Source organism: Mustela nigripes, chromosome 9, assembly GCF_022355385.1.
Source record: "Mustela nigripes isolate SB6536 chromosome 9, MUSNIG.SB6536, whole genome shotgun sequence".
Classification (NCBI taxonomy): domain Eukaryota; kingdom Metazoa; phylum Chordata; class Mammalia; order Carnivora; family Mustelidae; genus Mustela; species Mustela nigripes.
This window is the reverse complement of record NC_081565.1, coordinates 10,259,685-10,271,378: the sequence shown is the minus strand read 5'-3', so window position 1 is coordinate 10,271,378 and position 11,694 is coordinate 10,259,685. Positions and strand designations below refer to the sequence as shown.

Genomic DNA, 11,694 nt, shown 5'->3' with positions numbered 1-11,694 from the left:
GGGTCCGAGAGAGGGAATGGGGGACACTGCCCAGGGTCCCCCGGGGCCAGAATCCCCCCGAGGGCTCCCCCCCCGCCCCCGTTTCCCGACCCCTCCAGACACCCCCACCATGATCCTCTGCCAGCTCAGCCCCGCCCCCTTCCTCCCAGGTTTCTAGAGAAGAGAGTGTGCAGACTTTACCCCCAGGCTCCTGGGGGGGACCTCTGAAAGGGCCCACTGGGAGCCCCTGCGGGACAGACAGCGGTCTCAGCCTCCCCCTGCTTCCAATAGGACCCCTGCCTAGTGCCGTGCCAACGCAGCTGCACCCCACAGCTCAGGCCCCCCCAACTTTGACCAAGATCGTCCCCGGCACACCCTTCCTGCCTGCCTTGAAGTTCTGACAGCCCCATGGAAGGTGTCGTAATAAACGATACTCCTGTGACCCTTGCCTCCCTGGGGGGTCACCCTGGCCTGGGGAGGGGGACAGGATGCTGACGGGAGGGTGGGACAAGGGAAGGGGCCGCTTTGTCTTCAGGACTCAAGACAGCCCCGGTTTCATCAACAGGGTAGGCGCCGCCAACACTTACACTTACCAGCACTGACTGTGGGCCCGGCTGGTACTGAGCCCCCTCCTGCCTTAGAGCTCTGGGTCCTCCCTCAGCCCCGTGACCACCGTCACTCCTTGGTGTACAGAGGAAGAAACAGAGGCTCAGAGAGGGTCTCCCCAGGAGGTAGCATGGGGGCCAGGGGTGGCAGTCGCCGTGAGAGGGAGTCCCCCAGGCAAGATTGTTCAGAGAAGGCACGGGGTAGGGGGGAAGGCTCCAGGTGTGACGGGCCATGCTTCGGGGAGACCGCAGCTCATACTCTGGCTACAGGTCCAGGTCCTGCCGCCACTAATTCCGTGGCCAGCGGCAAGATTCTGATTCTTCTGTGAGTCCGGGTCGCTTCTTAGGTAGAGCTGGTTTCCGGCCCAAGGTGAGCAGTGTTAGGGCCTGGCACCAGGTGGTCCCTGAGGTGGAAACCAGGCGAAGGAGGGGCCCAGGGACTGCGTACCCTGTCCTGCTGACCTCCGGCTGGCCCAGATGCTGCCGGAGGATGTGGAGGATGTGGCACAGCCGGGGGCATCAGAGCAGCCTCCCTGATGGAGGTGCACGTGCGTGGAGGCGGGGCAGGGCTGCACAAGAAGCCCCGGGACCCAGCCAGGCCCAAGTAGCTCCCCACAGCCTTTTGTGTCGTTTCTACTCTGGGCACCACCTGGGCTGTCTACAGGGACAAAATCTACCCTGGTTGGGGGGGTGGTGCCCATCATGCAGAGACAGGGGTCTGGGTATTTCATTCCGGGGATGGAGGCTGTCGAGACTTCTGAAGCTTAGCTTAGGTCCCTAGACACCTGCCCATGCTGCCCCCAACTTTTGTCTTAGCTGGCAAACCCCGGAACATCCCTCAAAACCCAGTTTGGATGATACCTCCCCCGAGAAGACTTCCTGGCGCCCCAGAGGAAGAATTCCTCCCCTTTGCTGGCTCTTAGTGGTGGATCACACAGGATCACAAAATGACAGAAAGTGGCCTCGCGTGGGACTGGATGCTCCCCAGAGGCGGGAACCAGAGCATCTGCTTCCCTTCTGAAGATGCCAGGCGGAAAAGGGACACACTTTCTTTGCATGAAAGCCACTGCCAAGCTGTGTGCCTAGGGATACTTCTCCCTAGAGGGGGTGTCTTTTTTCTAATCGGCACAGAGGCCTGAAGTAGACCGTGAGTGGCCCCGGGGTGAACTTGTCAGGTCGGGATGATGAAGGTGGCCGTGATGGCTCTGCCCCTTCTTGGTGTGTGATCTTGGACAGGCTACTTCACCCGCCCCCCACCCCCGGACCTCGGTTTCCTCATCTGTAATCCGGAGCTGCCACCTACCGAAGTGGCTTTGAAGAGCATATGGGACAACAAAATGAGACAAAGCATGTGAAGTCCTGAAGGCCATCTCAGAAGAGGCAGCTGGTCTCAGAAATCAGCCATGCTCACTGCTGCCTCCTAGCAGTGGGCGAGGCAAGAGAGCCAGGAAGAAGTCCCAGGCCCAGGGCCACCAGAGGGACTGAGAGGAAATGTCCGGTGCTCTGAAGTCAGAGGGACCCAGGTTTGAATCTGTCCCTGCAGATTCCTGACTGAGGGGCACCTGCCTAGTCCCTCTCCTGGATCATAGCCCCTGCCTGACTGGGCCACCGCAGGGACAGAGAGATGAGGGGACGGCACACAGTAGGTGCTCATGAAATGACCGTTCCCTTCTTCCCAAGATGTCAGTTGAGATGCATGGCCGGGCTAGAACTCTGGCCGAGGCCCAGGAAGACCCAAGCCTCTCCCAGGCCTCCTGGGTATGGCAAGATCCCAGGAATGACATGGGGCCCACAGGCTCCCCAACGGTGCCTGGTGTTTTGAACCAAAGCTTATCTGACCGTCATGCCCATGCCAGTCAGAGCACTGCCCACCGAAACCCACCTTGGAGGCTCTGCTTTGGCCCCAGAATGGAAACGGGCAAAGGGAGCTGGAAACTAATTGCAAAATTTATTCCAGGGCTGCAAGGGCTGGGGAGATTCTTAAGGGCACTTCTCATTTTGGGGCTGTGGGTCTCTGGCCTTGGCAGGGGCACATGTTTCAGTGGGCAGGGGCGGGGACAGAGACAGGGCAGTGGGAGGCAAGGGGGGCGTGGATGCCCAGTTACCTCTAACTGGGCAGGCTCAGCACAAGCTGCAATGGCGACGTGGAAGCAGGAAAGACGGCGGACACCCAGCCCGGGGACCAAGGAGAGCCAAGGCCTCCCCTAGCGCCTGGCCCTGGAGAGTGTCCTTCAGGACACAGGGCAGGAGGCGGCCAGGGAGCAGAGACCCAGCTTCAAAGGTTTGCAGCAAGGGATCCAATGGGACGGGGCCAATGCGGAAGGGGCTTATCAGCAGTGTCCCCCGTCTGGAGACCCATACACCCTCCTCAAGTTCACCCGTATTCCCATACACACAGACTCTGAGACCCGACAGGCCATCCTACTGTTCATCGAAGGAGGGGCAAGCAACAGCTCCTCTCCGGACCAAAACAATGGTCCAGCACTACCCATGGGGTCCTTGGCACACAGTGTTTGGAGAGAAACCATAGGCTGTACTTGGGGGTAATCCTCAAGTCCCCGCCTCGGTCCTCAAATCCGTTCCCTGCCCCGCCCCCCACTACATACCCACCTTTCCAAGAGTATCTAGATTACTACATTAAAAAACGAAACCCCCAAACCCACAAACCTCTTGACTACAGCCTTTGCAGACACATACCAGCCTGGGCTGGCCAACTATGGGTGGGGCTAGAATGTTCTAGCTCCCTGGCGAGAGAGGAATAGAAACTTCTCCTTCGGTGGGAGAGGGACAGAGAGAGCGGACTGCGGAGAAATTCTTTTCAGATAGCATGTCACAGTTCCCCCCTGCACGAGTCAGACGGGGTGGAAGGGCTGGGGAGGCTTGGTCCTAACCCGCCCCCTAGTGTCCTCTAGGCCCCACAGTGCCTGACCAACTTCACCAACTCAGTGACCCCTGACAGAACAGAGGGCTGCCCTCCTGGTCTCCGGGAGGGAGTTCTGGAGACCCTCTCTTCTCCTCCATTTGGTGCCCCCTCAACGTCCCTCTGCTTCTGTTTCCCGGAGAGGAGAAAGGGACAACTTGGGACCCAAGGGACATGGAGGCCCACCAGGGAGTCCCGAGCCTCCTCCCCGGATCTCTGCGTCCAGACTCCAGGACAGACAGGGGAGCAAGGGGAGGGTGAGAGGGTGGTTAGCAGCCGCCTTCTCCGGGGGGGCCCTCCGAGCGGGGGCCACCCTACCTCCACCAGACCCCGTCCCCCCTCACCCACCTTCCCAAACACGGGGCTGCCGAGAGCGCAGGGGCAGGGGCGTGCAGGGTGGGGCTCTTGGGCAGGCAGAAAAAACTCAGTCCCCTGGAGGGCCTTGGGCGGGGGCGGCTGCGGCTGCGGCCCCGCCCACCTGCCCGGCCCCGCCCACCTGCCCGGCCCCGCCCAGCCCAGGCTCAGGTCTGCTTGGCCTGCAGCATCTCGATGAGCAGGTTGTTACGCGGCATCTCGTTGCCCAGGTGCTTGTGGTACAGGTACTCCTTGGCCTGCATGCTCAGCGCCCGCACCTCCACCAGGCACAGCAGCAGCTGCTGGAACTTGTCCCCGCAGTGCGGGTAGTGGCACAGGGTGTAATCGAGCAAGGCGGCGTTGGCCTTCTCCTGAGCGTCCTTCACCAGGCTGTGGTTATTCAGGAACTTCACATCTGCAAAGGGAGGGGCTCCGTCACCATCAGCAGCCCATCGCATCAGCCGCCGTCACTGGCAACGCCAACACCCCCTAGAAGCACCAAAGACACGGGCGCCACTACTGTCAGAGACGCGACCAGGCCTCCCGTGGCCACCACACCGCCACCGCAGCCGTGGAGGAGCACAGCCCCCAGCACCCATCGCCAGTATTGACAGCCCCGCATCCCTCCCAAATGTGGCCACCGCCGCCACCATCCCCCCAACCACCACAGCCGTTCCTGTCACCACCACAGCAGCTATCACCAACACTGCCCTCTCTGCAGTTATCCCAAACATGGCCACTGCCACCGTCACTCCCCCAACCACGATCACCTGCCACCATCATGACGGCCACCATCACCCTCCCACTGGTCAGGATGAACACCTCCATCGTCTCCAAAACCATCTCCACCTCACCAGCTGTCTCCCTGTGCATGTGACAGGTGACAACAGTACCTACTTCACAGGACTGTCGGGAGAATTCAGGGACATGCTCGGTGGGAAGTGCTTGGAGAACAGTGTTGGACACGTAAGAACACGTAGGTGGTGACATACTTGAACACAAGTTATGTCGCCACTGTAACCCCTACTCTCACCCCACCATGATCAACACCAACCCCAGCCCGACAGTCAGAACCATCATGGGGCGCCTGGATGGGGCAGTTGGTTAAGCGTCTCGTCTGACTCTTGATCTCGGCTCAGGTCTTGATCTCAGGGTCATGAGTTCAAGCCCCACATAAGGCTCCACACCACGCGTGGAAACTACTTCAAACAAAGAGAACAAAAAACCATCCTGTTGCATCATCCACCACCACCACCCACCGTCGCCATCAGTGGACAGGCCCAATTCTAGACAGCGACAAGCACTCCTCTTGTCTACCGATCAAGAGCCTCCAGTACCACAAGGAGATTCTCTCATGGGGCCGTGGGGGGATGTGGATTCTCACGGCAACTGCATTTATGGGGGGGGCACCCCGGGGAGTCCCGCATGGGAGACACAAGCAACAGAGCAGACATAGCACAGAGCATACGGGCAGATCTTTAAAAACATAGAGCTATGTGGGAAAAAAAAACAGAAAAGGAAGGTCCAGAGTTCAATCTACATGGCAAAGCCATCTACATAAATTAAAAATGCTTGCACAGAAGCCTGCACATTATGTAAGAACAGGGACAGACAAGGAATCCAAGTTAAACATGAAGGCGTGGCTGCCTGTGGGAGAGGCAAGGGCTGGCCGCTCTCCGTGGAAGGGTGATCGCTTGTGCCAGGGACAGAGGAGTGTGACCAGTGCCTCCTGCACGCCCAGGAGGGGTGCAGTGAAGACACGAAAAATAAATGTCTTTGGAGAGAGGCGATTGGGGTTCAAGACCCAGTCCCACCAGTTAGGAGCCGTGGCATTGTGCCCTGTCCCCTCCTGGCCTGCAAGGCCTCCTTCCTCTGGGAACGGGGCACGCCCACCTTGCGCAGGTACCTGGGCCCCGGGGGGCACCCAGAGAGGGTCAGTTTGTCACTCAAGTCCTCATCACGGCTTGGTGGGTGTCTCTCAGCTCCTGGGCCGCACCCCCAGCTGGTGCCTCGCCTGGAGACTGAGGTTCAGCAGGAATCTACGGGATCCGTCCCCCAGCCCCAAATCCGGCCCGGCCCGGCCTGGCCTGTGAGTCGGCCTCCAGGGGTTCAGGCAGTGGTCATCCGTCCATTTCCCTTCTGCCCCCATCCCCATCAGCTCCGTGGCTGCGGGGGAGTCTAGAGCCCAGCATGTGCAGCCCTTGGCCCTTCTAATCCCGCTTAACACCCACTGCGCCAGGAGGGCTCGATGCTCCTGGCAACCCTGATCCCCAGCCGCCCCCGGTACGCCTGCCGAGGCTTGTGTTGTCCAAAGTTGGATTTAGGGAAACCTGAGCTGGGCCTAAGGCGTATGGCAGGATCTGCCCACCGCCGCCCCCCCCCAACCCCGCCGTCCTCCACCCCCACCCCTGGCTGCCTCACCTCCCTGCAGGGAGCCAGGGTCACTTTCTCCCTTGCCTCCCCCTGATCACCATGAGCCCATAAGGCACCTTGCTGCCAATTAGAAAGAAGTTTCCCCTTGTCCACAGGGACAGTATGGCAAGGGGCTCACAAGCAGGATATCAGCCCCTATTCATCCCCTGTCTAGGGGCCCTTGTGCAGTGAACAACGTGTTCAACTGTGCATTGCAGCCCTGCTCCTTAGCCTGGACTACTCCAGACACACTCAAAGGTCATGGGAAGCCCCCACCCTCTCTGAAGCCGGCCTCCTACGCACAAGAGGTGGCTACTGGCCCGTCCCTGTCCCAACCTGTTTTCATCCCACAGAGTCCTGTCTACCTTCACCTCCCACCCCCACCTCTCCTCACGGCTCCCTCCCCCCCCACCCCTGACCCCTAGCCCAGGCTGGCCAATTCTCCTGATACTGCCTTCTGACCATACGCAATAGGAGGCTGAGGGTCCAGAGAAGGGTAGGGACCAGCTCAAGGCCACACAGCAGTAAGGGGGCCCAGAGGAAACAGCTGGGGGTGGAGGAGGATGGGCTGGGGTGCTGCAGTAGAGGCAGGAGTGGGAGGGGGCTGGGAGGACCAGAGCCTCGGCTTTACCAGGATTTACTGTTCCCCACAGCCCCGCAGCACCGCACCAGCGAGGGACAATGGGGTGGAGCGCAGGGTATGGTGCAGACAGGGACAGCCCCCACTCTTAACAGTTCTCTGGACCTCTCAGCTCTCTGCAGCCTGGAGACCCCCACCGCACCCATGCAGTGGGCTACCGGGCTGGGGAAAGGAAGCCATCACCAGTTAAGCCCCAGTGACCACCCTGCAGTGTAGGCGCACCCAGGTTCCCGGGCACCCGCAGGGTATCGTGCTCTAGCTCAGTTAATCCCCAAAGACACCCAGGCAGGCAGAAAAGGGCTTCCCCCAGGCGTGGGGTGCGCCTGGGACACCGAGTAGATGCCAGAGTCTGGACGCAAAGCCAGGTCTCCTGGCTCCAAAGGCTGGTAGGTAAGCACAGGCAGTGTCAGGCTTGGACATCAGTTCCTGAGCGATGGGACACGAAAACTTTACATTTTGTCCCATCTAGGAGTCCTGTCCAAGGGCCCGCACCCCTGGGATCCTAGGTTTCCCAGGCTACTGTGGACTCCAGACTCCTCTTCCTCCTCACCCTGGAGGAGACCACTGTCAAGTCGTGTCCCCTCTCCCACCTCCCGGCACCCCCCTCTAAGGGACTGTCGTGAAGATTCTGTGGAATAATGGGTGTGACAGCCAACATCCCACTGAACGCCACGCCCTTCTTCCAGTAGACAGGGGGGAGCAGGAGTCGCACAGACCTGGAGGTGCCCCCTTAGTATGTCAGGGGTTCAAATCCCAGCTCTATCACCAACTGGGTGACCTTGGGCAAGGCCCTTCCCCTGAGCTGTTTGTCACCAGCAAAATGGGAACCAGGCCTGATCTGTGTGCCCACCTCTGGGCCCCGGGACACCGCAGGTTGGAGATGGGCCCAGGGGAGAAAAGCCTGCCATGTCCCCCCCACCCCCAGCCTGCTTAGCCCCAGCAGTCCTGGAGATGGGAGGCGGGAGGGGGCTGGGAGATGGCACCACCCCCTCGGAGAGCAGCCTGCTAGCGCTGCGGAGCTGGGGGCCCCCAGGTTCTCAGAAAAGCCCCCTTTTCACGGTTTAATTGAATATTTGAATAATCCTTTCATTCCAGCGAGGCATAAAGAATGTTGTCCCAATAGCGGTGACTCAGGCAGGCGCCCCCGCGCACAATGGCCCCTCGAGTGGGGCTGCTATTCAGGCCGCCTTTTGTTGGCGCGGAGCAGTGGGTAAATTGCAAACGCTTAAGGGAATGCTGCGGCGGCCGCCTCAATGGGAGTCAGGAAATCGAATGTTAGGTCAATCCATTAAGCTTCGATTAAGTCCTCTGCGGAACAATGCCAGCCGGGCCCATCTTCATAAACACCGCGATTGCCAGGAGAGAGGCACTAATTTTAATTAAACCTCCTTACCTGCCTCGACGCCTGCAGGGGGAAGGCTATTTAGACGCCAAATGGCACCCTTCTGCGGAGACCGGCAGGAAGGAGGCGCGAGGGGGCTGCAGGCGATGCGGAGGGGGGGTTGGGGGACAGTCGTCACAAGGGACAGGGCTGCCCAGCCCAGGGAGGCACTGCCCCAAGGGTGAGGTCCAGCATGCCAGGTGGCGGTCTAAGAGCAAGTGGCCATCCCTCTCTGGGCTCCAGGTCTCTTAGGGACTTAACTCCTGGGGCCTGGGATCATGGGAGAGCCACCCCCACCTCCACCTTCCAAACTCTGGGCAGATCTTCCCTCTCGTCTTCCCCAAACTTGTCCACTTCACTCCAGCCCCAGGTCTAGCCTCTTGTAGGGCTCTGGGCTGCCAACTGCCAACTTTCTTCCCTGCAGCAGCTGGAAGGACCTTGCTAAAATGCAAATGCGATCATGTTACTCCAGCTGAAAAGCCTTCCCAAGGGAAGGGTCAAGGTCCTTGGCCTGACATTCAAAGCCTTGCACAGCTCAGTCCCTGCCCGCCTCCCCAGCCTCCTCTCCACCCGTTCCCTGCCCCGCACCACAGCAGACCTCCTGGATTCCCCATCTCTTTGCACACGCCTTTGCGGCCGCTTGCTTTGCTTCACCTAGAACACTCCTACTCATACTGCAAGGCCCAGCTCAGAGGTCCCTCCTCCAAGAAGTCTTCCTTGATATCTTAAGTGTGGGGTGGTTTCTTCTTTTTGGCCCAACCCTGATCACACTGGCCTGCTCAGGCTCCTCCTGGAACCTGGAACTTATCCGCCCATAGCCTCGTAGCTCAGCTGGCCTCCTCTCTTACTGTTCTCCCAGGAGCTCAGGCAGGTGCAGGCACCTAGGCCTCCTCCTCCTCCTCCTCCTCCCCTCCCAGATTCAGCCTCATTACGGATTCTGACCTGCTGGGCTGGGCGTTCCCCTACCCACCTCAGCCAGACCTGCATCCCTGTGATAGGGCACTGTGCCAGACAGCATGCAATGAAGATGGAGACTGACTTGATCATTCATTCACTTCATTCATTCGTTTCTTCCTTTGCTCACTGGTGGTAATGATGGTTAGGAGGAAAATCACCACCAATGCACTTTCCAAGCGCCCAAGCTATGCGGAGCACCTCGGGGGAATTCCCTCATGAAATCCTCCTAGTAGTTAAGGATTATCAGGATGGTCCTCTTACAGATGGGGAAATAGAGGCTCAGAGAGGAGAGTGGCTTGCTCAAGGGCACACAGCCAGAGAGAGAGTTCAGATTTAGAATCCAGGCGGTCCGTCCCTGGTTCCTATTCCTAAGCACTGTTCCACTGTGCCTCACGTGTGTGAACACACACTCTCTCTCTCTCTCTCTCTCTCTCTCTCTTGCTCGCTCGCTCCTGTATCCAGCCCCTCCAGCCTATGCCAGCCAAGCCCTGGAGAGTGTCCCTGTCTCTTAGGCCCCACTCTGGCAAGCAAGAGGAAGACTAGCGAGAAGGAGGGGCCAGCACTCTGGCTTCGGAGTTCGACCACTCACCTGGACCCTGGGAAGAGGGCTGGGCTGGGCTCTGCTAGCCTTATCCCCACCGCCCCCCACCTCCCATACAAGGAGAAGTCCTGGATTTATCACGTGGCTGAGGCCAGAGCTGCACTGGGCCTGGTAGTCCCAGCCCCCGAGGCTTTATTGGGAGAGGGGCAGGGGCTACAGGGGTGTGCCTTGGGCTCTAGGGGTCTAGAAAGCCAAAGTGGGGCAGCAACTCACAGGGAGGCCTGGCCAAGAAGGCTAGTGGCTGGCAGCCCCCCTTCCACCCACCCCACCTCTGGACCTCCCTGGAGGCCTCCTGATTAGTGTCAGGTCAAGAAAGCAGCCCGATGGCACCTGGGTGGCTCAGTGGGTTAAAGCCTCTGCCTTCAGCTCAGGTCATGATCTCGGGTTCCCGGGATCAAGTCCCACATCGGGCTCTCTGCTCAGAGGGGAGCCTGCTTCCCTTCCTCTCTGCCTACTTGGGATCTCTGTCAGATAAATAAATAAAATCTTTAAAAAAAAAAAAAAAAAAAGCAAGCAAGCAAGCAAGCAGCCCGACCGCCACAGACCCCGCACTTCAATTCTATGTGCACTCCACATCCTTCCTGTCTCCAAATCTCCCGTCACTCCCCAATTACATACAGATTCTTTCTACGAAGGGACATGGAAAAAGTCACCAGCCCACGAAAGGGCATAGTTCGCTCATATGTGAAAACAGTGATACAACTGCAAAGGCACAAACACGCACATGCCTCCCAGAGTCTCCACACCCCCAACCACACGCCACCATGCCCGGCAGCTCACAGAGACACGGCTCGGAGACGGGTCTCGCTGGAGGGAAGAGAGGGCTTCCCCCAGCTGAAGACAGCATGGCCCGGGCCCCAGAGGCCCTTCCACGGGCTCCAGGCCACAGCTCCTAATTGGCTGCCCACGATTCTGTCCCCAGCCAGCACCATGGCTGTCCCCTACCAAGCCCTGTCGCCTTGCACGGAAACCCTCCAACTAGAGCAGGAGTAGGGAGAAGAGAACGGCCCAGGAACCATCATCAACACTCCCTTAATACCCGCCCAACACGCCCGGCTCTCCCCAGTCTCGGGCAGACGCTCCCTTGCCTGACCCGGGCTAGGATGTCAATTACCACAAAGATGACATCTGAATCCTGACGCCGAGGCAGTCATGCCCCTCCATTCTGACCTTCCATCCCACCTACACCTCTGCTAAAAGACTGACCCCTCCGGCAAACTCCTACTCATCTTCTAAGGCCCTGCTCAGATGTCCCTCTTCCAGGAAGCCTTCTCGGCAGAGCCCTTGTTCCCCACTCCGAGTTCCCCATCTCTGTCCCCACCCGGGCAGCACGAGCCGGAGGCCTCTACTGGACTGGGAGCCACCTGAGAGCAAGGACACGCCCGTGTTCACAGCCCTGCTGAACCCGGGGAAGGCACGGATGGCTTGCTAGGGGAAGGAGGCCAGGAGGCCAGACTGAAGAGAGCCCCGAGCAGGGTGGAGGCTGGAGCGGCACTGGCTGGGCAGGTCAGGAGGTGATGAGATGGAGACACCCCCCACCCCCACACTCCCCCCACTCCCGCCTGACTCAGGGGACCCCCGCCTGATTCAGGGCTGGGGGCTGCTGGGCTGGGCTCACCCTCTGCCACTTCCCTGCTTTACTTTCCTCCTCAGCCCTATCACGGTCCTCCGGGCTGTACATCTCACTGATCATTTCACTCCTGTCCGTAGCTTACTAACTGGGTTATGATTATGGTCTCTCCACCGATAGGGCTGGCTTGGTGACAATAGGGACAGGGAGACACCCTGTGTCCCCGGTGCCTTGCAGAGTGCCCATGCTCAGCACATTTATAGAACGAATACAGG

General features: G+C 59.4%; 1 protein-coding gene across 1 annotated transcript in view; it reads right to left on the bottom strand.

Moving 5' to 3' along the window:
- Positions 1 to 2,533: 2,533 nt before the first annotated feature.
- Positions 2,534 to 11,694, bottom strand: part of NR5A1 (nuclear receptor subfamily 5 group A member 1) — a 21,479-nt gene continuing 12,318 nt past the window's right edge. The window contains exon 6 of the mRNA XM_059412197.1: positions 2,534 to 4,273. Coding sequence (XP_059268180.1) covers positions 4,026 to 4,273 — 248 coding nt within the window. The 3' untranslated portion in view covers positions 2,534 to 4,025. The remainder of the gene's footprint in view (positions 4,274 to 11,694) is intronic.